The sequence below is a fragment of the Oncorhynchus mykiss genome, chromosome 11 (genome assembly GCF_057628025.1).
Source record: "Oncorhynchus mykiss isolate SJ-2025 chromosome 11, ASM5762802v1, whole genome shotgun sequence".
NCBI lineage: Eukaryota > Metazoa > Chordata > Actinopteri > Salmoniformes > Salmonidae > Oncorhynchus > Oncorhynchus mykiss.
The window spans coordinates 76,478,756-76,506,147 of NC_143032.1; the positions used below are offsets into that span (position 1 = coordinate 76,478,756).

Here is a 27,392-nt window from a genome sequence, read left to right on the forward strand (position 1 = left end):
AAAATTTGATTTCACTTCACCAATTTGGAATATTTTGTGTATGTCCATTACATGAAATCCAAATACAAAATCAATTTAAATCACTGGTTGTAACGCAACAAAATAGGAAATACACCAAGGGGGATGAATACTTTTGCAAGGCACTGTACAAAGTGAGGCTTTAAACAGTTAGATCAGCTGTTGTACATCTCCACAGTATATCCTCTGGAGAGGCACGACCTTCCTCTTCCCCTCCTAGGACAGAGTTTCCCAAACTCGGTCCCGGGGACCCCAAGGGGTGCAAATGTATTTATTTTTACCCTAGCACTACACAGCTGATTCAAATAATCAAAGCTTGATGATTAGTTGATTATTTAAATCAGCTGTGTAGTGCTAGGGCCAAAAAAACGAAATGTGCTGAGTCCCCGGGACCAAGTTCGGGAAACCCTATCCTAGAGCATCTGACAGAGTTGAGATCTTTGGGTATACAGCTCCCATGGCAACACTGAACAGAAATCCAATAAAGATGTATTTTTCAGGCTGAAATGGGGGAATTTCACAGATCACTGTAAAACATAAATTAAAAAACATATTGAGAGTATCATATCATACTGTATAAGACATTTTTATCAAAACAAACATTCAAATTGGCTGTAGAATAGACATTTTTCCACTCAAGTTGTCCATGGTGGAATTACCCTGAAAGAAGGCACAAAGTAGTAGTGAATCATAGCCTAGCCTGCCTACCCCTCTCTTTCTCTCCTCCTCTCCCTGCACCCCCCTCTCTTTCTCTCCTCCTCTCCCTCCATCCCTCCTCCTCCTTTACCTCCCGCCAGTGCTGCATGATTTATTATTATTATTTATTATTATTTATTAGCAAAACATCAAATTCAATAAGAAAGTGCTTAACATTCACCTCTAAAGGAGAGAGAAGTGTGAGGAGAGATAGGAACTTTCATAAAGAAGCATAACACAGGAATTATGGTGAAAAATAAAACACAGAGGAGAAAAGAAAACGGAGGTAAAGGTCATCGTCCTTCTGAAGCAGGCGGTCATGGGAAGAGCTGCATGATGACAAACTCTCTGTTTTTCCCTTACAGGACTGAGATAACACAAACATCTCTTAAACAGAGAAGTATTTACACACATCTAACCCTAACACAGCTGAACTAGGTGGAGGTGGATGTCTGCTCTCCGTTTGTTATTCCCCAAACTTTTAATGCCGCTTTTAGTGATACACCAACAAAGTTTCAAACTGGCAAACAAAGCCAACGAGCAGCACAACACTTCTGGAGATGAGATGCGACTCGATGGCTCCACAGAGAAAACTCTGTGGCCTTTTCCACAACACATATTGCTCCTCATTACCATAGCCAACGAGCCTCATCCATTACTACTTGAGCTGAGAGAGAAACACACGCCTTGAAAAGGACAGCGAGACGAGAGAGGCAACGTTAGCAAAATTAATAGGCACTCGCACCTCCCGCCCGTCGCACTCCTGCTCCTCGGACGATAAGGTTTAAGTGGTGGTGGGTACCTGAGGCACTGGATTTATTGGGGTGGGGGGGGGTTAGTGGCCTGAGGCATGGCTAATGGAAAGGTAGAGTAGACCAATGTGATACTCTGCATCTACTCTGTTCCCTGACTGAGTGTGTACCGAATAGAGATTAGCACAGCTAATCATGCAGGAAAGCCCTGTTCATTGTGTGAAGATGAAACAAGTAAATGTTGATTTAATTGATTTTGTGTATGCAAGAGAGACAGAGAGAGAGAGAGAGAGAGAGGGGGAGAGAGAGAAGAGAGGGATAATAAGATGGAGTGATATAGAGAGAAAAAGAGTGAGAAGAAAGAGAGGGAGCGAGAGAGTGGGATAAAGAGAGAGGGAGAATAACAATTGATTGATTGATTGATTGAGTATAACTGATTACTGCATCAAGCTGGTGAATTACATGAATCCAGTGTAATTGGCCTGTGGGTGATTGTTGAGAGAGAGAGATTATATTTATTATATTCTCAGTACGCCACCAAATAAAATGTAAATATGTCAATTAAGAAGGAGACAAGTCAGTCTTGCAACACTCCTTCCATAATACCAATTATCAAATCAGCGAAAGGCTAGTCAGTTACCTTTTTCTTGCTGTTGTCGATTTCTTTTCTTTCTTTTTCTAACAAATTAGTGACGTTTTTTTTTTAATGGTCATCCACTCACTGCATACAGAATATACTTGAAACTAGCTAATTAGACTTCTTCTAAATTGAAGCCAAACTATAAAATTGTTCTGTCATTAGACTACTGCCTATCAACCCTTTCATTTCTCAACACTTCTCATTAGCAGCAGCTGAGAATATCATTAATTTGTCGTTGACATTTAAAAACAACCGTTCAAAAATGATCAAGAGGAAGGTATTAATTTGACTACTCGAACACCGCAAGTTTTCCAAACGTTCATCCATAACCAAGACCAAAACAAATGGTTCTTGGCCACTCATGGATAACTGGGTAGTCTACCCTCTTTGGGGAAACAATAAGAAGGAAGCCATTCAGGTAACGTTATCATGGCTGGTTGATGAGGTAACTCACTGTTCACAGGCAGTAGGAGGATTGTGAAGTCTATTGTTTTTTCAACTGTATCATGGCTGTCAGAAGGTCCCCATTGTTAGGACAGCAGACAGGCTGCTCAGTGCCTTCTGTCCCCGACCAGCAAACTCTCCAGCATCAGTCCACCTGTCACAAAGTTCAGACTAGAAGCTATTCCCAGAGTTTCACACTGCAACGAGCCACAACACGCCAACAAGTTATCCATACTTTTTGTGGGTTTGTGCACACGATATAGGGATTAAGGGTTATATTGACATTATTGTCCATACAGAACTACACTGCCATACATAAATAACTGTGGTTTTTGCAGGTTTGTTGTTAGAGTATGGATGGTTCTAGAAGGTGATTAACATTCTATAGGTGAATCAACTTAAGGGGGAATCCTAACACAACCATTATCTTCCCTGCTGTTTCCAGGATTCTGTGCATAAAGATATCACAGATAACAAAACAGCTGTCTGGTTTTGGTCCTCAGTTCAGTTCTACTGACGTCTACTGGTACTCAGTAGAACCATCTCATTAACACACACACAGACACTAGAGAGATATGCCATCAGTAGGAACATCTCATTAACACACACACACACACACACACACACACACACACACTAGAGAGATATGCCATCAGTAGGAACATGGCGAGGTTAAAGGTTAGTCAATCTTATTCCAAGATGGCATAGCAGTCGTGTGTTTTTGTCTTGTTTTTGTCTTGCCCCTTCCTGTCCCTTGTCCCTTGTAAACATCGTTTTTTTCCCGTATATATATTTAATATTTTAATATCACTTTCTATCTACGGACTGAATATACTCTCCTGCAACCCGCCTCACCCAATGTGGTACGGATCTGCTATTTTTATACTTAATTAAGAACTCATCAACTCATCAAAAGCTAGCCAGCTAACTGGCTACCAGCTAACTGGCTACTAGTTAGCCACGGCCCGCTAGCTGTCTAAAGTACATCGGACTGTTAGCTTAAGAGGCCCATCGGACAAATTCTTTGGCCACTATAGCCACCATACGGAGCCCTGCTGATCCATCGTCTGAACCGTTGCCTGAACCAGAACCCCAACAGAAGCTATCCAGCTAACTAGCTACTAGCTAGTAGTCAGCTAGCCACTGCTAGCGGTCATCAGCCACCTCTAGCATGGACAACTCTCGCCAGTCTGCACAGCGCGACTCAAACCAGAGCAAATCGGACTTATTTTTCTCCATATCTCCGGATTCCTACCGCAAGCTCCAAACCTTTTCCTTCTTCACCTGGATCATCGCAGCTAGCTAGCTGCTATTCGAGTGGCCACTCCTGGCTAACGACGTGATTCACCCGATGGGGTTTTTCTCAACTGGCTCCACCGTCGCTTCGTCCCATGAAATCCCATCCGCTAGCATTCTAGCCGCGGCCTGCTAGCTGTCCAGAACACATTGGACTGTTAGCTTAAGAGGCCCACTGTGCAAATTCTTTCTATACCTATTCTGCCAATTGGCCTGGTTTACCACACGGAGCCCTGCTGATCCGTCTGCTGACGTAATAGCACGAGGGGGCCACAACAGACATTCTTCCGTCGCAACGTCCCTCCAAGGCCCTTCTGTTAGCTTGCTAGCCCCGGCCCGCAAGCTGCCTGAAGCCACTCACTGGACTCCTATGATTACTCGGCTACGCATGCCTCTCGCTAACGTCAATAAGCCTTGTCCATTGCTGTTTTGGTTAGTATTTATTGCCTTATTTCACTGTAGAGCCTCTAGCCCTGCTCAATACGCCATATTTAACACTTTAGTTCCACCTCCCACACATGCGGTGACATCACCTGGTTTGTCACTCTAAGCACAGGTTTATTTCATTTCTTTCAGTGTCACTCTAAGCACAGGTTTACCCTCACTGTATCCACATCCTACCATACCTTTGTCTGTACATTATGCCTTGAATCTATTCTAGCAGAAATCTGCTCCTTTTACTCTGTGTTCTGTACGTACTAGACGACCAGTTATTTTAGCCTTTAGCCGTACCCTTATTCTACTCCTCTTCTGTTCCTCTGGTGATGTGGAGGTTAATCCAGGCCCTGCAGTGCCTAGCTCCACTTCCATTCCCCAGGCACTATCATTTGTTGACTTCTGTAACCGTAAAAGCCTTGATTTAATGCATGTTAACATTAGAAGCATCCTCCCTAAGTTTGTTTTATTCACTGCCCTAGCACACTCTGTCAACCCGGATGTCCTAGCCGTATCTGAATCCTGGCTCAGGAAGACCACCAAAACCCCTGAAATGTCCATCCCTAACTATAATATTTTCCGACAAGATAGAACTGCCAAAGGGGGCGGTGTTGCAATCTACTGCAGAGATAGCCAAAGCCAATTCCTCCTTTGGCCGCCTTTCCTTCCAGTTCTCTGCTGCCAATGACTGGAACAAACTGCAAAAATCACTGAAGCTGGAGACCCATATCTCCCTCACTAGCTTTAAGCACCAGCTGTCAGAGCAGCTCACAGATCACTGCACCTGTACATAGCCCATCTGTAAACAGCCCATCCAACTATCTCAGCCCCATACTGTATTTATTTATTTATCTTGCTCCTTTGCACCCCAGTATCTCTACTTGCACATTCATCTTCTGCACATCTACCATTCCAGTGCTAGGACTGAGAGTAAGACGTTTTGAAAGCTCTTTCAGACACTAAGGATAGAAGGTGAGGAATGAGGAAGCTGTGGTAACAGCAGGAGAAACCATGAAGTGAAAAACCAGCTATAACAACTTTCTAATTAAAAAAGACAGGATGAGCTGAGGGTTGTTGACAGCTCTTTCAGGTGTTAAGGATAGAAGGTGAGGAATGAGGAAGCTGTGGTAACAGTAGCAAAAACAATGCAGTGTATTAACACCTGTAAATGAAACAGTGAAAAAGCAGCTTTTGTATCTGGCCATGTTGTGCCCCTACTGTTCTAAAGAACAAATGAAACATAATGGAACAAAACATGTAGTCAACATTAGGAGAAACAAGTCAGCTGAACCAAAAAGTAGACTTGTACTTATCCTCTTTAAACCATGTACACTGAGTGGACAAAATATTAGGAACACTATTTTGATGACATAGACTGACCAGGTGAATCCAGGTGAAAGCTATGATCCCTTATTGATGTCACCAGTTAAATCCACTTAAATCAGTGTAGATGAAGGGGAGAAGACAGGTTATTAAAGAAGGATTTTTAAGCCTTGAGAAAATTGAGACATGGATTGTGTATGTGTGCCATTCAGAGGGTGAATGGGCAAGACAAAAGATTGAAGTGCCTTTGAACGGGGTATGGTAGTAGGTGTGTCAAGAACTGCAACGCTGCTGGGTTTTTCACGCTCAACAGTTTCCCGTGTGTATCAAGAATGGTCCACCACCCAAAGAACATTCAGCCAACTTGACACAACTGTTGGAAGCATTAGAGTCAACATGGGCCAGAATCCCTGTGGAACGCTTTCGACACCTTGTAGAGCCTGATGAAGCGAGGCTGCAACACAATACTAGGAAGGTATATATTCGTGTAGAGGAATAGCACTAGGCCTATGTTTCCAAAACCTTCAAGAAAACCAAGATGGGTTAAGTTGAATCAGGCTTTGCTAGTTCAGGAATAGATAAGCAAAGTAGAACTGTCTGGGGGTACCCAAGGTGAGGTTAGTGAAAGATCCACTGTGTACAGATGAGTGCTAGCCTTTCCAGGCATAGGCCAGTACTAAAACGGTCATTGATTAGAGGGCTAAACTCTGAGCCTGCAGTCTGTCAGTGCTCAGGGACCGGTAATCAATTATCTAATGCTTATTGAGTCCCTATTCACTGCCTGTTCATCCACTACCTCACAGGACAGACAAGTACATGCACACACACACACATCCATGCACGCACACACGCACGCACGCACGCACACACACACATGGATGCATGCACACACACACACACACGCACACACACACACACACACACACACACACACACACACACACACACACACACAAATATACACACACACACCAGGGCAGAACCAAATAATAACTTACCAATTAGGCAAAGATGGGCCACTGTAATCTAATAATTTTATAAAAATGACTGTTAGTCTCCCGAGGGGCTCTCCTTTCCTGACTCCTGATGGTTCCTGATGACTGGAGGTACTGGGGTGGACCCTCTCTGGCCTGGAGGAAACAGGCTGATCTGATCTGATCAAAATTGCACCAGATGAGACACACGGTTGGTTCAGTGGCTCAGTCAGGAACTCAGCACTTTTCACTGTTATCTCTGTTCTGTTGACAGACATTGTTTCTCTACGGGCGCTAGTGGACGTGAATTAAACTGAATGAATTAAACTGATTGAGCCTCGGGCAGGAAGATAAAGGACTAAATTGAGTTCATTGAGAGAAGGCACTCTCAGAAAAGCCGCTCTAGCTTGTATTTATTCTCTAACTGTTTTATTAAATGCAGTTAGAGACAATATAATGTTTCCTATGATTACCCTCTTCCTCTCTCTTGTATAGACGTCGATCTTAATCTCCATCTTAGTTTAATAAAACAGTTTCAAGATGGAGATGCTTTCCTGGGACTATCCTCTCTGTCTTCTAAAGAACTTCACCTTATTCTATAGATTTGCTGTATTAGAAATGAGATTTTGAAAGTGTAAAGTGTGCCTCAAGCAGGCCAACAGTTGGTTGAAGTTGAACAACCCTGACTCTAAACACTCGTTTACAATACACTTTTAGTTTGATTGTACCGACTGCGAGCTCTCCCTCTCTTCATCCACAAACTCCTTGAGAACCCTTGTCCCCCAACAGAATCAAACTTGTTACAACAAACAAACTGCTCCAAAATCACAACCAGAAACACAAGTGTTATAACTGTAGTATACCCCCCCCCCCCCCCCCACAAAAAAAAACACTTCACACTTCATTCAACAGGTCCCATTACTGACAGTTCACTAAACATGGCTGTTGTATCATTTGGCCAGTGGGCAGGTGGGTCTGTGGGTGGGGGAGGGTCCTTGCAAAAGAGGATTCTAATAATATCCCTTTCATACTAAGATGCCAACTTAATCATACTGCCAACTTTTTCCCGCCTTTTTCTTTACATCTGAAAGGTATTGCCGGGATCAAAGCCAAAACGTTCATTTCCGCCCAACGACCTAGTAATCATTTCAGTAAAGTTCTGCCTGCGGCTTTGTATGAAACGTAGCCGCAATGCTGAGGCGGCATTGGCACGCACTACGCTTCTAAAGTCTTGACGGTTGCTAAGGCAACGCCCGCTTACCATCCTCCTGCCAGTTGTAAAACTTTGCGAGGGAAGTCACTTCACCCATCTGTTCACATAACCCACCACATGCACTGCTTTATTACCCACGTTGATCCATAAAGAATCGCTGAGGGAATAAATATCACCGAATGATGAAAATATTGGAATAAAGTAGGCTAATGCAATTGAAGGCATCGAATTGTTGCTGACTGAAACTACCAAAGTCATCCAATCCTCCTTGTAATACATTTGAAGCAATAGCCTAGCCACGTGTGGTCAGCTAGATGCTCATTTCAGCACCGTTTTGATTGGGACAGTGTGGGAACTCATCTTAACTAAATCTATGTTTGGATATTGGTAAGGCTGCAATTAGGATTTGAAAAAGTTGAGGCTCATGAACATCTTGTCAAGTTGAATCATTTACTTCAACATTTTGGACTTTAACAGGTGGATTGCTTTGCTCTTCACTCACAGTCGTTTATTAGCCCAGGCCTACTACCTACCAAAAGCCTGTGACTTCACTGACTCATCTGATAATCAATCAATGTGATTTTGTTTCACTGACTCATCTGATAATCAATCAATGTGATTTTGTTTCACTGATTCACTGAATTGTTTTCTGTCTGGGCAAATAAGTGGAGGTGGTAGCTCGCTTGCTCATCTACCTCTGATTAGAAAGATTTAGCGTGCTATAATGTAGCCTAAATCAAGTGTAGGCCTATTTGTTTCGCTCAATCGCATATAGGCAACTCCAGAAGCCTGCAGAGGTTGTGAAATAAGAATGAGACTCACATGCTTTTGAAAATAGGATTGGTATTATTTTCTATGGGTTTCATGATGAAGGTGAGACCCTACGCCTGCTTCCTAACAAAGCGGAGGGAGTGTAGGAAAGAGATGAAACGTGGATAAAAAAAGCATGAGATTGGGCTCTGTTTCAAAATATCACTCCGCCAAGAGTGTGCTGTCATCAAGGCAAAGGGAGGCTACTTATATTTTGATTTGTTGAACACTTGTTCGTTTACTACACGATTCCATATGTGTTATGTCATAGTTTTGATATCGTCACTATTATTCTACAATGTAGAAAATAGTAGAAATAAAGAAAAACCCTTGAATGAGTAGGTGTGTCCAAACTTTTGACTGGTACTGTACATATGTGTGTTGACTGTGAATAGGTAGGTGTGTCTTGTCTGTTTAATTTACAAGATAACGACCAAAAGATTTCAATTGGATGGCGCAGCAATGGCTGCACGGACTCATAACATAGGCCTGATTATCTCAAAAAATGTAATTCTATTCTTTTGAAAATACATTGTATTCGTTTTATGTTTCTTAGGACCTGCCTAAAGGAATGAATCATGGATTTATTTTTGATGGTGTATATTCTCAATAGATTATTAAATTATTATTATTATTGATTATTAAATTATTAAATTATTATTAAAATAAACCCCTCTCCACTACTACCACTCATTCCCCACTAGAGGTATAAAACAACACACAGGCAAGAACTTGGTCAAAATGGGCTTGTTTGTAAGCGGGTCATAAAAACATGTTTTTTACAGCAAAATATCGTCAATTCTATGTGATAGCAGTATTAAGGGTACAGATAAAACAAAGGTCAAATGACTCACTTGGGTGTCTGAATGTCAGCTGCTTCCAGACCTATGCGATTTCCCAGCTGGAACTCGTGTGACTTAGATCGGTGCAGTGCGGTGAAGCCTGGCAGCAGGTGGATGAGCTTTCGGCTGGGGGGTGGGGGCGTCCCGGGAGCCTTCACCTTGTTCCTGCGCCTCATGGGGGGCGTGCCCGGGGGGGTCATGCTGTTGACCACCAGAGGAGTCCGGGGAGGGGTGTGGGCAAAGTGCCTCTGGCGGGGAGAGGGGGGCAGGGAGCGGTGGCCCGTGTCCATGGGGGGGAAGGCCCCCAGTCCCAGGTGGCTGTCCACGGTGAGGCGGTCTGGCTGGACATAGGGGCCGTACGGATAGGGTAGCAAGGCCTGGGGGCTGTGATATTGGCTGTGGTGCTGCTGCTTGTACTTGGCCTGGACCTTCGGGCTTTGGGAGAGCTGGAAGCGGACCCACTGGCTGGGTTCGGGAGAGGGGAAGGGAGTGTTCTCCTTGCCGGACTCGGAGGTGGGCCACTGGATGGACCAGTCCTGTTTGGCATGGCTGCCTGCTAGAGGAGGAACATGTTACAAACAACATAAACAACCACCTGGTCATTTACATTTATACTAATTAATAATTAGTAATACGATAATAATAAAACAAATATTTGATTATAAAAAACAATGGCCTGATGATAGAGCAAAGAAGAGAGAGAGCATGCATCTGACATTAAGAGCAGATGCAATGTAGCATGGGGTTCAGATAGAGAGGAGTAGAGGACAGTGATGCTTGACGAACCACAGCCACCTTGATCACTAAACATTAGATGAGAAGCTGGAGATGGGGGTTCATGCTGAGTAAATGAGACAGAATAGTTTGGTTTGGGAAAGCAGTGAAGAGAGAAATGAGATTTTCAGCTTAAATGGAAATAATCACCTCCGTTATTGGGCAATGTCTCATCCTCAAGTTGTTCTGGAAAGAAAAGAAAAGGAAACAAAAGTTTATAGATTTTATAAAAAGATCGATAAAATATTCTGCAGTACCCTGATAATTTGTTGTTTCCCTCTCTCACACTGCCCTTTAGAGACCCAGCTATTGTAGTAATCACATACTCTAAAGAGCTCTCAGCATCAACATTATCTGATCCAGTTCTGATAATGCACCTACATTATCTGATCCAGTTCAATAACACTAATGGTTGTGAACTCCTTAGGACTTTTTCTTATCTGGGATGTTTTGAGACAAGGCCACCAGAGACTTCTGGAGGGAGAAGGATAATGATATAGACGGGAGAGGTAGTGAGGAGAGGAGAGGAGAGGAATGGAGAGGAGAGGAGAGGAGAGGAGAGGAGAGGAGAGGAGAGGAGAGGAGAGGAGAGGAGAGGAGAGGGGTAGAAGGAAAGGGAGAGGCCTGCATTAACACGAGTGAGCGACTGAGTGTCTTAAGGCCTCTCGTATGAGGTCAGGGGTCAAAGTATCTCTTCAGGACGACATCACATACATGTTCCCTCTGTGTCTGACTGAGACACTCCCCGGGACAGTACACACACACATACACAGCGAGTGACAGACAATGTCCTGGGGACATGAGAGTACAGTTTATGTACACTAGAGGAGTCCTCGGGGATGTGTCCAATGGGAGATGGGTTGGTTGTCAAATTACATCCCTCAATAACTGCGGGTGACGTCAAAGAGTTAGTCATTCTAGTTTCATGGTATACGTCATGCTCTGATCTTCAGATAAACAACATATAACAACAATGGAAAGCTTCCTATCTGCTTGCATGGATCTCCTACACACAACCACTATCAGTGGTGTCTCAACATACATGAGGTACTCATGGTGTTGCATATTAATCAACTTAATGCATAAGCAGGGCCAAATGAGTTAACCACTGAGATGAGAGAGACTTGTGATGATGGAGGTGATCTGTATACGGGGTTTTATAGTACAAGGGTCCTGGGGTGGAGACAGACCTCACTGCTCTCCTTTCTCCTGGAGGCGGACCAGCCTCCTTCCCATACTTCAAACACACACACTTACACAAGGCCACACACGCACGCACGCACGCACTCACACACACACACACACACACACACACACACACACACACACACACACACACACACACACACACACACACACACACACACACACACACACACACACACTGATGGGTCTCTGAAACAGACTTGAAGTGTGCTGCACAGTGCACCAAACTCCTCAGACAGGACCAGGATGCAACAGGAAAAGAGACCAACGAAGAGCTCCTTAACTGCTCAGAAAGGAATAGAAGGGGAGGATGACCCACCCTCAAGCATCCTTCATCAGCAAAAACGTACGGCAAACAAGACACTGGATATTAAAACGTTTGGCATCTCCTCACTTGAAATGTTTCGAAATCATCAAAGAGCCTTCTTCACCCGTGGATACCAATAAACTGGCATTAGCTCTGTTAATATAGATGATGACGAGAGAGAGAGACACACACACACACACAAAGCATGTGATACTGATCAAATTACAGCCCAGGCATAAATTACACACAGGACCTGAATAATCCAATATTGTCTGCAAACATCCATGTAACTAATGAACAGTGGGAATAATCCCTCTCTAGAGTATATTAGAGTATCCATTTCCTTGGAGTCTTTTAGTAAAAGCTCATTTGAAATGGTTTCTGTAATACTGTTGTCAGGGCTAGAGAAGGGAAGGGATATAGAGAAAGAATGAAGTCTAACCAGATACATAAAAATGTTTGGCTCTGTAACGGCTCAATTTACCAACCATACTAGTTTCTTAGCAACTGCTTTATTAAAATATTAACAGAGCTTCCTAGGGGCGGCAGGTGGTCGAGTGTTGGGCCAGTAACCGAAAGGATGCTGGATCAAATCCCAGAACTGACAAGGTAAAAAATCTGTTGTTCTGCCCCAGAACAAGGCAGTTCTGTAGGCTGTCATTGTAAATAATAATCTGTTCTGCCCCAGAACAAGGCAGTTCTGTAGGCTGTCATTGTAAATAATAATCTGTTCTGCCCCAGAACAAGGCAGTTCTGTAGGCTGTCATAGTAAATAATAATCTGTTCTGCCCCAGAACAAGGCAGTTCTGTAGGCTGTCATTGTAAATAATAATCTGTTCTGCCCCAGAACAAGGCAGTTCTGTAGGCTGTCATTGTAAATAATAATCTGTTCTGCCCCAGAACAAGGCAGTTCTGTAAACTGTCATTGTAAATAATAATCTGTTCTGCCCCAGAACAAGGCAGTTCTGTAGGCTGTCATTGTAAATAATAATCTGTTCTGCCCCAGAACAAGGCAGTTCTGTAGGCTGTCATTGTAAATAATAATCTGTTCTGCCCCAGAACAAGGCAGTTCTGTAGGCTGTCATTGTAAATAATAATCTGTTCTGCCCCAGAACAAGGCAGATCTGTAAACTGTCATTGTAAATAATAATCTGTTCTGCCCCAGAACAAGGCAGTTCTGTAAACTGTCATTGTAAATAATAATCTGTTCTGCCCCAGAACAAGGCAGTTCTGTAGGCTGTCATTGTAAATAATAATCTGTTCTGCCCCAGAACAAGGCAGTTCTGTAGGCTGTCATTGTAAATAATAATCTGTTCTGCCCCAGAACAAGGCAGTTCTGTAGGCTGTCATAGTAAATAATAATCTGTTCTGCCCCAGAACAAGGCAGTTCTGTAGGCTGTCATTGTAAATAATAATCTGTTCTGCCCCAGAACAAGGCAGTTCTGTAGGCTGTCATTGTAAATAATAATCTGTTCTGCCCCAGAACAAGGCAGTTCTGTAAACTGTCATTGTAAATAATAATCTGTTCTGCCCCAGAACAAGGCAGTTCTGTAAACTGTCATTGTAAATAATAATCTGTTCTGCCCCAGAACAAGGCAGTTCTGTAGGCTGTCATTGTAAATAATAATTTGTTCTTAACTGACTTGCCTGGTTAAAACAAAACATAAATAAATTAACTGCAGTTACTTCATGTGACCGAACAACAAAAATACAAAACCTTTTTTCTTCTCATTCTATGGAGTGTAATTCTCATTCTATGGAGTGTAATTCTCATTCTATGGAGTGTAACTCTCATTCTATGGAGTGTAATTCTCATTCTATGGAGTGTAATTCTCATTCTATGGAGTGTAATTCTCATTCTATGGAGTGTAACTCTCATTCTATGGAGTGTAACTCTCATTCTATGGAGTGTAATTCTCATTCTATGGAGTGTAATTCTCATTCTATGGAGTGTAACTCTCATTCTATGGAGTGTAACACTGTCCCGAATCCCGTTTCCTGAGTCTGTTTTTTGCCTATGTTCTGTCCTGGAGAGTTTTTTCCGGCGTCCTGGAACGCACCCTGTCTGGTTGCCGGGCAATGTAGCCAGTTGGGGTTTCTGATTACCCGCACCTGTATCCCATCAGCTATCTGCACACCTGGTCCTGATCATCATCTCTCCTCTTCATAAGCCCGGACCTGACATCCATTCCCTGCCGGATCGTTAGCCATGAACAGTATGTTGTGCCAGAGTATCAGCCTCAAGTTGGATAGAATTTGTTTTGTTGTTTGTTACGTATTGCTTGCCTTGAACTTACCTCCGTTTGTTCTGTCTTCAGTTACTCACCCGGATCATTTACCCCATTCCCGCCTGGTCGTCGGAGGATTCCGCTTCCCCATTGGATCCACCTATTTACTCCCATCAACTCACCACCGCTACCCGCTACGCCACCTGGATATATCTACCCATTCACATTCACTTGTAAATAAATACTCACCTTCTTCCTACTCTCCTTGTCCTGGTCTGCTTCTGGGTTCGATTTTGAAGAAACGTGACAGAACGATCCGGCCAAGAATGAACCCAGCGGACCTGGATTCCGTTTGCCATGCCATTACCCAGCAGGGGAAGACATTGGGACAACACAAGACGGCGCTACAGGAGATAGCGGTTGCAATCCAGAACTTATCTGCTAGCTTGACACAGATCCAGGATCAGCTCAGTTTGCTGGCTATTCATTCACCACCTGTTTCACCCATCTCACCTGCCGTGCCTGATGCGGTTTCCTTCCGTGAACCCAAGGTACCTACGCCTGATAAATATGAAGGGGATTTGGGAAGATGCCGTTCATTTCTTATGCAGTGTGGGTTAGTGTTTGATCTGCAGCCCCATTCTTACGCCACTGACAAGGCTAGGATAGCCTTTGTTATTGAACTGCTGCGTGGAAGAGCTCTGGAATGGACTTCAGCCGTTTGGGAACGACAGGGGACCTGCATGGCTTCATACCAGGAACGGGAGAGATGAGAAGGCTTTTTGACCATCCAGTCCGAGGTAAGGACGCAGCTAAACGTTTGTTCACTCTTCGCCAAGGAGCTCGCAGTGTGGCAGACTTTATGATCGAGTTCAGGACATTGTCTGTGGAGAGTGGTTGGAATGAGGAGTCACTACAAGCGGCTTTTTACCAGGGGTTGTCGGAGCAACTCAAGGACGAGCTGATATCCTATCCAGAGCCTAGTGACCTAGACAGCTTGGTCACTTTATCTATTCGGGTAGATAATAGTCTGAGAGAGGAGGGAGAAGCAGTGGGGCCCATCCAATCAATCAGCAACTCGGTTACCATTCGGTTCAGGAAGTGAACCAGAACGTATTGATCGTTATTCCCCACACGGGATTAGTGGAGGGGTCTTGCCACCAGAGCCTGAACCAATGCAAGTGGGGCGACACGGGCTAACTAAGGAGGAGCGCCAACGTAGACGTGAGACCAACAGCTGTCTCTACTGTGGTAGCTCAGGACATTACATCTCCGCTTGTCCACAGCACTCGTTAAACTGCCCGGCTCGCTAGTTTTGGGAGGAATTTTAGCGAGCCAGATTCAACCTCTCAAGAATCCTGTCAGACCCCGTTTTCCTGCGACCCTTATGAATAAGGATCAGAGCTTAGAGATGAACGCTTTTATCGATTCAGGTGCCGATGGCAGCTTTATTGATGCCGACTTGGTGGAACAGCTGGGGCTTTCCAAGGAGCAATTGCCGGAAGCCATTGAAGCAACCACTCTGAACGGCAGTAGTCTGGCACGGATCACTATGAGGACTGAACCGGTTAAGATGTTGTTGTCGGGGAATCATTCAGAGTTTATCTCCTTCTTCATTCTGTCCTCGCCCCATGTTCCTCTGGTTCTTGGTTACCCCTGGCTGAAGGAACACAATCCCTCGTTTGATTGGGTGACGGGTAAGGTAACTAGTTGGAGCATTGATTGTCATGCTAACTGTCTTAGGACTGCCTGTTCTCCTGCCATTTCCAGTCAGGTCAGTGACTCTGCTCCTCCTGATTTGTCCCTGGTTCCAGAAACATATCACGAGTTGGGTGAAGTATTCAGTAAACAGAAGGCTCAGTCCCTTCCTCCCCACCGACCTTATGACTGTGCGATTAATCTGTTTCCTGGAGCCGCCTTTCCCAAGGGACGGTTATACAGTATCTCTCGACCTGAACGTGAGGCCTTGGAGACCTACATCAAGGAGTCTCTAGCTGCAAGTCTCATTCGGCCCTCGTCATCACCTCTGGGAGCAGGATTTTTTTTTGTGAACAAGAAGGATGGCACTCTTCGACCGTGTATTGATTATCGGGGTTTGAATGATATTACGGTCAAGAACAAGTATCCCCTGCCCTTGATGAGCTCGGCTTTCGATTCTTTACAGGGTGCTACGGTTTTTACGAAGCTTGATTTACGTAATGCTTATCATTTGGTTCGGATCAAAGAGGGGGACGAGTGGTTGACTGGGTTCAATACTCCGATGGGACATTTCGAGTACCAGGTGATGCCGTTTGGACTGACCAACGCTCCTGCTGTGTTCCAAAGTATGGTGAATGACGTTCTGAGAGATATGATTGGTATTTTTGTGTTCGTTTACCTGGATGATATCCTCATCTTCTCGAAGGAGCTTTCTAGCCACGTTCAACATGTCAAGCAGGTCCTGCAGCGGTTATTGGAGAACCGTCTGTTCGTGAAGGCTGAGAAGTGTGATTTTCACGCCCACACAACGTCCTTCCTCGGTTACATCATCTCCAGGGGAGAGATCAAGATGGACCAAGAGAAGGTTCGGGCGGTTCGGGATTGGGTCCAGCCCGGTACGAGATTGCAGCTCCAGAGATTCCTGGGGTTTGCGAATTTTTATCGGAGGTTTATCCGTGATTACAGCCGGGTGGCCGCCCCTTTAACTGTACTGACGTCTTGCACCAGAAAGTTCTGTTGGTCTCCTGAGGCAGACCGAGCATTTCTAGATTTGAAGAGCCGATTTCTCTATCAACCTGACACTTCCCGTCAGTTCGTTGTGGAGGTGGATGCGTCTGATGTGGGGGTGGGCGCCATCCTGTCCCAGCGTAGCTCCACTGACAGTAAACTCCATCCCTGCGCCTTCTACTCTTGTCGTCTTTCTCCAGCTGAAAGAAACTACGATGTGGGTAACCGGGAGCTTCTCGCTGTGAAGCTTGCCTTGGAGGAGTGGCGTCACTGGTTGGAGGGAGCGGAGCAACCGTTTGTGGTCTGGACTGACCACAAGAATCTGGCTTACGTGCAATCGGCTAAACGTCTCAACTCTCGTCAGGCCCGGTGGGCTTTGTTTTTTGGACGCTTCAATTTTTCCCTGACGTTCCAACCTGGGTCGAAGAACGGGAAGGCGGACGCCCTGTCCCGGATGTTCTCCAAGACGGAGGAGAGTGAGGCCAAGACTGAGACGATTCTTCCCCAGAACGTTGTCGTGGGAGCCGTTACATGGAGGATTGAGGAGGAGGTGATGGCGGCTCTTCGGACACAGTCCGGGCCCGGTAACGGTCCACCCGGTCGGTTGTTCGTTCCTGAGTCGGTTCGTTCTGCTGTCCTTCAGTGGTCCCACGCCAGCAAGATAGCTTGTCACCCTGGTGTTGCTCGGACTATGGCGCTACTGCGCAGACGATTTTGGTGGCCTGCCATGGGAGAAGATACCCGGAGGTTTGTTGCCGCTTGTCCTGTTTGTGCGCAGAATAAGAGTACCAATCGGGCCAGCTCTGGGCTTCTTCACCCCCTACCTATTCCCCGGCGACCTTGGTCGCATCTGGCCCTGGATTTTGTCACGGGGTTGCCCTCTTCTGTTGGTAACACGTTTATTCTGACCATTGTGGATAGATTCAGCAAGTTTGCCCACTTTGTTCCCCTCTCCAAGCTGCCTTCTGCCACTGAGACATCCGAGACCCTGGTTAGGGAGGTGTTCAGGGTCCACGGGTTGCCCTGTGACATTGTTTCTGACCGTGGTCCTCAGTTTACCTCTGCTGTCTGGAAATCCTTCTGTTTGGCCATTGGAGCTACAGTCAGTCTCACATCTGGATTTCACCCCCAATCTAATGGTCAGGCGGAGAGAGCCAACCAGAAGATGGAGTCCACGCTGCGTTGTCTTGTCTCCTCTGATCCCACCTCTTGGTCATCTCAATTACCCTGGGTCGAGTATGCCCATAATACCCTTCCTTCATCTGCCACTGGGATGTCCCCATTCCAATGCCTGTACGGATACCAACCTCCCTTGCTTCCTTCTCAGGAGAGGGATCTTTCGGTCCCTTCTGTCCAGGCCCACATTCGTCGTTGCCACCGGACCTGGCATCGGGCCAGTAAGGTCCTCCTTAGAGTTTCTGACCGGTATCAGATCCAGGCGAATCGTCGCCGTATTCCTGCTCCCGCTTATACCATCGGAGATAAGGTGTGGTTGGCTACACGGGATCTTCCTCTACGGACTGAGTCGAGGAAACTGTCACAAGTTCATTGGTCCGTTCGTGGTGGAGAGAATCATTAACCCTGCTGTGGTCCGACTCAAATTGCCGGCAATGCTTCGAGTACACCCCACCTTTCATGTCTCCTGCCTCAAGCCGGTTCACCTCAGTCCTCTGTTACCCCCTCGTCCTCCTCCTCCTCGGATGATCGGAGGTGGTCCTGTCTACACGGTGCGCCGCATCATGGACTCCAGACGGCGGGGTCGAGGGTTCCAGTATTTAGTGGATTGGGAAGGATATGGTCCTGAGGAGTTGGATTCCTCGGCGTCAGATCCTTGACCTGCTTCGTGACTTTTACCGCCTCCACCCTGGCGCTCCGGGTAGTCCGCCCGGTGGCGTTCTTCGGAGGGGGGGTACTGTCACGAATCCCGTTTCCTGAGTCTGTTTTTTGCCTATGTTCTGTCCTGGAGTTTTTTCCGGCGTCCTGGAACGCACCCTGTCTGGTTGCCGGGCAATGTAGCCAGTTGGGGTTTCTGATTACCCGCACCTGTATCCCATCAGCTATCTGCACACCTGGTCCTGATCATCATCTCTCCTCTTCATAAGCCCGGACCTGACATCCATTCCCTGCCGGATCGTTAGCCATGAACAGTATGTTGTGCCAGAGTATCAGCCTCAAGTTGGATAGAATTTGTTTTGTTGTTTGTTACGTATTGCTTGCCTTGAACTTACCTCCGTTTGTTCTGTCTTCAGTTACTCACCCGGATCATTTACCCCATTCCCACCTGGTCGTCGGAGGATTCCGCTTCCCCATTGGATCCACCTATTTACTCCCATCAACTCACCACCGCTACCCGCTACGCCACCTGGATATATCTACCCATTCACATTCACTTGTAAATAAATACTCACCTTCTTCCTACTCTCCTTGTCCTGGTCTGCTTCTGGGTTCGATTTTGAAGAAACGTGACAAACTCTCATTCTATGGAGTGTCATTCTAATTCTATGGAGTATTACTCTCATTCTATGGAGTGTAATTCTCATTCTATGGAGTGTCATTCTCATTCTATGGAGTGTAACTCTCTCATTCTATGGAGTGTAACTCTCTCATTCTATGGAGTGTAACTCTCTCATTCTATGGAGTGTAACTCTCTCATTCTATGGAGTGTAACTCTCATTCTATGGAGTGTCATTCTAATTCTATGGAGTATTACTCTCATTCTATGGAGTGTAATTCTCATTCTATGGAGTAATTCTCATTCTATGGAGTGTTACTCTCATTCTATGGAGTGTCATTCTAATTCTATGGAGTATTACTCTCATTCTATGGAGTATTACTCTCATTCTATGGAGTGTCATTCTAATTCTATGGAGTGTCACTCTCATTCTATGGAGTGTCATTCTTATTCTATGGAGCGTTCCAAAGCCTATTCATTAGTTATTTGGTTCCACCTCTCTTTAGAGTGACTGTCTGTAGAGTGACTGTCTGTAGAGTGACTGTCTGTAGAGTGACTGTCTGTAGAGTGACTGTCTGTAGAGTGACTGTCTGTAGAGTGACTGTCTGTAGGGTGACTGTCTGTAGGGTGACTGTCTGTAGAGTGACTGTCTGTAGGGTGACTGTCTGGAGTGACTTGGTGATGGATGAGGTGAGCTTCCCCCTTACCATGTAAATGGATTTGGGTGTCTAGAAAAGTGCTATATAAATCCAATCAATTAATTATGTACAGATCAATCAAATCAATCAATTATGTACAGCCATTGTTCCATAGAATTAGGAATTATAATAGTATAATGAACACGATTGTTCTGATGATGGTATGAAAGCTCAGCCATTTTGGTCAGGGATAGTAATTTAATAGAATCTCTTTGCATTGTTCTCTGTGCTGTCACATGGCCAACAGCAGCAGAGGTCCTATACAGTACAGTATCCTACAGTATCTCCACAGTGATTCACAATACACCACACCAGTCAGAGGACACGGAGGAGTGATTATTCAACATGATGATTTATGGTAATATGGCCAACACATTACACATAGTCATTGTTAATAGGAGATATTTACATATAGGTAGAGTTCTGTGAGAATAGGCGGTTAACATCATACTAATTCGACTAGTTAAGACCAGACTAGTGCTGTTGTGTGGTAAATGGCAGAGAAAGGTCACTGGGATTCTATCCTCATAGGGGCTCTGGTCAAAAGTAGTGCACTAAATAGTGAATAGGATACAATTTGCGAAACACCCTTTGTGAAAGGATGCCATATGCTGCTCCAGAAGGATTCATGTTTTATTTAATCCTTTGAATGGGATGAAGGTGGACGATGGTGGTTCTTATAGAATCAGTAGTAGCTAGAAAAGCTTCCTCTCTTCTATCATCTCCTGTTCTCTCCCCTCCTTTCCTCTTATCTCCTCTCCTCTCTCTTCCTCTCATGGCCTGTCCTCCCTTTCTCTTCTCCTCTTCTCTCCCATACTCATCTCCTCTTTTGCCCTCTCCTCTCCCATACGCCTCTCGTCCTCTCCTCTTTTGCCCTCTCCTCCTCTCCTCTCTTGTCCTCTTCTCCTCTCTCATCATCTCTGCCTATCCTCTCTCCTCCTCTCATCTTATCATCTCCTCCTCTCCTTTCATGTCCTTGCCTCTCCCCTCTTCTTGTCCTCTCCTCTTTTCCTCTCCTCCTCCTCTCCTCTCTTGTCCTCTCCTCCTCTCTTTTCCTCTCCTCCTCTTGTCCTCTCCTCCTCTCCTCTCTTGTCCCCTCCTCTCTTGTCCTCTCCTCCTCTCCTTTCATGTCCTCGCCTCTCCTCTTTTCCTCTCCTCCTCTTGTCCTCCTCTCCTCTCTTGTCCCCTCCTCGCCTCTCTTGACCTCTCTTGTCTTCTCCTCCTCTCCTCTCTTGTCCTCTGCTCTCTTCTCCTCCTCTCTTGTCCTCTCCTCTCTTGTCCTCTCCTCTCTTCTCCTCCTCTCTTGTCCTCTCCTCTCTTGTCCATTCCTCTCTTCTCTTCCTCTCTTGTCCTCTCCTCTATTATCCTCCTCTCTTGTCCTCTCCTCTCTTCTCCTCCTCTCTTGTCCTCTCCTCTCTTGTCCTCTCCTCCTCTTCTCTCCTTTCCTCTCTTGTCCTCTCCTCTCTTGTCCATTCCTCTCTTCTCCTCCTCTCTTGTCCTCTCCTCTCTTCTCCTCCTCTCTTGTCCTCTCCTCCTCTCCTCTCTTGTCCTTTGCTCTCCTGTCCTCTCCTCTCCTCCTCTCCTCTCTTGTCCCCTCCTCTCCTCTCTTGTCCTCTGCTCTCTTGTCCTCTCCTCCTCTTCTCTATTGTCCTCTCCTCTCTTGTCCATTCCTCGCTTCTCCTCCTCTCTTGTCCATTCCTCTCTCCTCCTCTCCTCTCTTGTCCTCTGCTCTCCTGTCCTCTCCTCTGCTCTCCTGTCCTCTCCTCCTCTTCTCTCTTGTCCATTCCTCTCTTCTTGTCCTCTCTTGTCCATTCCTCTCTTCTCCTCCTCTCTTGTCCTCTCCTCCTCTTCTCTCTTGTCCATTCCTCTCTTCTCTTCCTCTCTTGTCCTCTCCTCTCTTCTCCTTCTCTCTTGTCCTCTCCTCTCTTTTCCTCCTCTCTTCTCCTCCTCTCTTGTCCTCTCCTCTCTTGTCCTCTCCTCTCTTGTCCTCTCCTCCTCTTCTCTCCTGTCCTCTCCTCTCTTGTCCTCTCTTGTCCTCTCCTCCTCTTCTCTCTTGTCCTCTCCTCTCCTCTCTTCTCCTCCTCTCTTGTCCTCTCCTCTCTTGTCCTCCTCTCTTGTCCTCTCCTCCTCTCCTCTTCTTTCTATACTCACAGATGACATTTGAAGCCAATTAGTTGTGAGTGTAAGCACTGCAGTCTTAAGGCAGGGCAGGCGCTGGGCCAGTCTTTTTAATGATGAAAAGATGAGTGAGGATGTATACTGAGTCTGAGAATTCCGGGCAAGACTTGTCTCTCTCATGAACACTTAGCTCTCAGCGTTAAGGCTAGATCAACACTATTAGTAAGGACAAGGCAGGATGTTTGGTTTACAGTGAGTGTGCATGCACGCTTGTATGCATGCATGTGTTGAGTGTGTGTGGGCTGCTGAAGAGGGGCATGCTGGGTATATAATGTGTGTACATTGGAGCAACACAGAGGGACTAACTGACAAGATCCTAGCTTAAACAATATGACTCAACGCTGAAGCAACTTGTGAGTTGAAATACGAACCAAGACCTGTGTGAAAGCCACAATCACCTTGTATTTGTTATTAACGCAATAAACTATTCTAATATACACTTTAAATGAAAGTGTTCATAATAGCTGAAATTCTCATTTACAGCAAGTGAATTACATATCTCACTCCTCAATATACAATCACATATCTCACTCCTCAATATACAATCACATGTCTCACTCCTCAATATACAATGACATATCTCACTCCTCAATATACAATCACATATCTCACTCCTCAATATACAATCACGTCTCACTCCTCAATATACAATTACATATCTCACTCCTCAATATACAATTACATATCTCACTCCTCAATATACAATCACATGTCTCACTCCTCAATATACAATTACATGTCTCACTCCTCAATATACAATCACATGTCTCACTCCTCAATATACAATTGCATGTCTCACTCCTCAATATACAATCACATGTCTCACTCCTCAATATACAATTACATGTCTCACTCCTCAATATACAATCACATGTCTCACTCCTCAATATACAATCGCATGTCTCACTCCTCAATATACAATCGCATGTCTCACTCCTCAATATACAATCACATCTCACTCCTCAATATACAATTACATGTCTCACTCCTCAATATACAATCACATGTCTCACTCCTCAATATACAATTACATGTCTCACTCCTCAATATACAATCACACGTCTCACTCCTCAATATACAATCACACATCTCACTCCTCAATATACAATCACCTGTCTCACTCCTCAATATACAATCACATGTCTCACTCCTCAATATACAATCACATGTCTCACTCCTCAATATACAATTACATGTCTCACTCCTCAATATACAATCACGTCTCACTCCTCAATATACAATTGCATGTCTCACTCCTCAATATACAATCACATGTCTCACTCCTCAATATACAATTGCATGTCTCACTCCTCAATATACAATCACATGTCTCACTCCTCAATATACAATGACATGTCTCACTCCTCAATATACAATCACATGTCTCACTCCTCAATATACAATTGCATGTCTCACTCCTCAATATACAATCACATGTCTCACTCCTCAATATACAATTACATGTCTCACTCCTCAATATACAATTACATGTCTCACTCCTCAATATACAATCGCATGTCTCACTCCTCAATATACAATCACATCTCACTCCTCAATATACAATTACATGTCTCACTCCTCAATATACAATCACATGTCTCACTCCTCAATATACAATTACATGTCTCACTCCTCAATATACAATCACACGTCTCACTCCTCAATATACAATCACACATCTCACTCCTCAATATACAATCACCTGTCTCACTCCTCAATATACAATCACATGTCTCACTCCTCAATATACAATCACCTGTCTCACTCAATATACAATCACATGTCTCACTCCTCAATATACAATTACATGTCTTACTCCTCAATATACAATCACATGTCTCACTCCTCAATATACAATCACATGTCTCACTCCTCAATATACAATCACATGTCTCACTCCTCAATATACAATCACATGTCTCACTCCTCAATATACAATCACCTGTCTCACTCAATATACAATCACATGTCGCACTCCTCAATATACAATCACATGTCGCACTCCTCAATATACAATCACATGTCTCACTCCTCAATATACAATCACATGTCGCACTCCTCAATATACAATCACATGTCACACTCCTCAATATACAATCACATGTCGCACTCCTCAATATACAATTACATGTCTCACTCCTCAATATACAATCACATGTCTCACTCCTCAATATACAATCACATGTCTCACTCCTCAATATACAATCACATGTCTCACTCCTCAATATACAATCACATGTCTCACTCCTCAATATACAATCACATGTCTCACTCCTCAATATACAATCACATGTCTCACTCCTCAATATACAATTACATATCTCACTCCTCAATATACAATCACACATCTCACTCCTCAATATACAATCACCTGTCTCACTCCTCAATATACAATCACATGTCTCACTCCTCAATATACAATCACATGTCGCACGTTACGTTTTTCTATTGAACCTCAAAAGTGTTGTTATGGATGCAACTGTGAAGGATGCAGCCATACCTGAGTAACCGTATCTATTCCTCCGTCACCAGCTCACACAGAGACTGGAACTCGGGACCTCTGTCTCGTAAACACACCACAATGTCTTAGCCAGCTACGCCACCAAAAAGCTAGCAATTCTACTGCGTGGGTGGAGACACTTCAAGCTGAAGAGTCCAAGTGAGGTTACAAATCCTGTACACAACAAAGTTTATATTAGTCACTGGCTTCTCAAATAACAGAAGTGCAACTAAGTCTGCAATGGCTTCAAGAGTCATTACAAAATACTGTGACAATTCAAACTTTTTCATGTGAATATTCTGCATATTCATGATCTGCGTAGGAGTTACAAAGACAGGCCTCCATAGAGGGCCATGAAGAATCTTCCCCACGGACCCATACCTTTCAGAGAATTCAAAAACACACAGCAAATGTCATATTTCAAAGTGGGGGCTGAGCGTCAGAGTGTAGTGGTGGTAATTTTCTCTCTTGAGGTTTAAAGAAAGGACTGAGACTGAAGGCTGGGCATGAGTCTGGGACTGAGACTGGAGGCTGGGGATGGAGGCTAAGACTGGGGATGAGCCTGGGGATGAGTCTGGAGGCTGGGGATGAGGATGGAGGCTGAGTCTGGTGATAAGCTTGGAAGCTGGGGATGAAGCTGGAGGCTGGAGATGAAGCTGGAGGCTAGGGATAAAGCTGAAGACTGGGGCTGGAGGCTGGGGATGGAGGCTGAGGAGGGTGCTGGAGTCTGGGATGGGGCTGGAGAATGGGAATGAGGCTGGGGCTGGAGGCTGAGGATGGGGCTGGAGGCTGAGGAAGGTGCTGGAGCCTGGGGATGAGGCTGGGGCTGGAGAATGGGGATTAGGTTGGGGATGAAGTTGGAGGCTGAGACTTGAGGCTGGGGCTGAGGCTGGTGACTTGGGGGAGTGTGGAGGCTGGGAATGAGAATGAAGGCTGGGGATGGGGATGAGACTGAGGCTAGGACTGAGGCTGGGGAGGAGTCTGAAGGCTGGGGATGAGACTGCGTACCAAATGGCAAGCTATTCCCTATGTAAGGCACTACTTTTGACCAGGGCCTTATGGGCCCTTATCAAAAGAAGTGCACTATAAATGGAATAGGTTGCCATTTGAGACGTGACCTGGGAGACAAAGTATACCTTTCTCTCCCTTTCGCTCTGAGTATGAGAGGCCCTTAATAGCAGTCGCGCAGTGTGTGGTGTTCCCGTTACATTCACACCTCTCGCCGGCCCCCCGTATGAAAAGAGTACATTAGAGAGAGTGTGTGTGTGTGTGTGTGTGTGTGTGTGTGTGTGTGTGTGTATCCAACACCCTTGCTGACCGTGAGAAGCAGGATGACAGTAACTGTATCTGTAACTATATCTGTATCTGTCTGTACAATACAGAGTTACAACTCTTAGCTATCCATGTTATGCATGGCTATATCATTTATAATTGGGCTGAATTGGGCTGGCTTTGGTCTGTTTTATGTACAGCAGTGGAGGCTCCTCAGAGGAGGACCATCCTCAGGGAATTCCATAAAAATAAAAATACTGAAACATTAAAAAAGTTATTATTTTCAGAGAAAACTACACTAAATATATTCACTTCACCAAATAATTGATTAAAACACGCTGTTATGCAATGAAGGTCTACAGTAGCTGGAGGAGAGCTAGCTTCCGTCCTCCTCTGGGTACAGTGACTTCAATACAAAACCTAGGAGGATCACGCTGTTATGCAATGAAGGTCTACAGTAGCTGGAGGAGAGCTAGCTTCCGTCCTCCTCTGGGTACAGTGACTTCAATACAAAACCTAGGAGGATCATGGTTCTCACCCCCTTCCATAGACTTACACAGTAATCATGACAACTTCCAGAGGACGTCCTCCAACCTATCAGAGCTCTTGCAGCATGAACTGACATGTTGTCCACCCAATCAAAGGATCACATAATTAATCTAGTACTGAAAGCATAAGCTACAGCTAGCTAGCACTGCAGTGGATAAAATGTGATGAGTAGTTGACTCTTATTTGTTTTCACTTTCTTAGCTAGCTAGTTTAGCCTACTCAAACACCTGGCTCAAACAGAGAGGGATGCTATGTTAGCTAGCTGGCTATGTCTCTCCAACACTGGAACTCTTCCAAGTCAAGATAAGCTTTCTTAAATGGAAGCAAACAAAACGGGGATAAACATACATGAATTTGTAGAAATAGAAACTTATGTTTGCAACTGTTGGACTAATGATTACACCCTAGATCAGCTAGATGCAGGCAAGAGTGTGCAAGGCGGTATTGAATGTGTCAATGTCTGTCACCTTGATTACTATAATTTATCTCTCGACGTGTCTGCACCTGCGTTGTTAACTTTAATTCATAGGCTAGGTTCTAGCAACCTCCCGATGGGTATGAGGGAAATGTTAGTATGATGTAGTAGCCTGAACCCATTGATGTTACATTGAGCTGGGTGAATGGAATATGAATGACAGTCATCAGACCAGTGTGTGTGTGTGTGTGTGTGTGTGTGTGTGTGTGTGTGTGTGTGTGTGTGTGTGTGTGTGTGTATCCAGTCACAATCTGACCCCAGCCCAGAGCCTATTCAACACCCACAGGCTGCAATGAACCTGCCTACTGCTCTGAGTAGGGTGCTGTCTTTCAGATGGGACGTTAAACGGGTGTCCTGACTCTCTGTGGTCATTACAGATTCCATGGCACCCGTCGCACGAGTAGGGGTGTTAACCCCAGGGTCCTGGCTAAATTCCCAACCTGGCCCCAATCCATCATGGCCACCTAATCATCCCTTCATTCCTAATTGGCAAATGGTTGCCGTGCATCACCCAAGTGGGTGCCACAAGTTGGTGGTGGGTGAGTCCCCCCCCCCCCCCCTTACTATGTAAAGCACTTTGAGTAGCTCAGTTGGTAGAAAGGAG

The 27,392-nt window shown here is 45.0% G+C and overlaps 1 protein-coding gene and 1 long non-coding RNA gene across 5 annotated transcripts in view; one reads left to right on the forward strand and one right to left on the reverse strand.

Moving 5' to 3' along the window:
• The window catches only part of ksr2 (kinase suppressor of ras 2), a 121,044-nt gene that overhangs the window by 74,110 nt on the left and 19,542 nt on the right, over window positions 1–27,392 (reverse strand). For 2 of the 4 annotated variants that reach the window (XM_090191142.1, XM_036936322.2), the window contains exons 4-5: window positions 10,368–10,403; window positions 9,456–9,999 (exon numbers count right to left, since the gene is read on the reverse strand). In XM_090191142.1, the coding sequence (XP_090047268.1) occupies window positions 9,456–9,999; window positions 10,368–10,403 (580 nt within the window). The remainder of the gene's footprint in view (window positions 1–9,455; window positions 10,000–10,367; window positions 10,404–27,392) is intronic. The other 2 variants (XM_090191144.1, XM_090191143.1) reach the window with 1 other exon arrangement.
• LOC149979875 (uncharacterized) lies at window positions 18,692–19,082 on the forward strand. The gene is made up of 2 exons (XR_016484702.1): window positions 18,692–18,811; window positions 18,914–19,082. It is a non-coding gene; the product is annotated as an uncharacterized LOC149979875 (long non-coding RNA).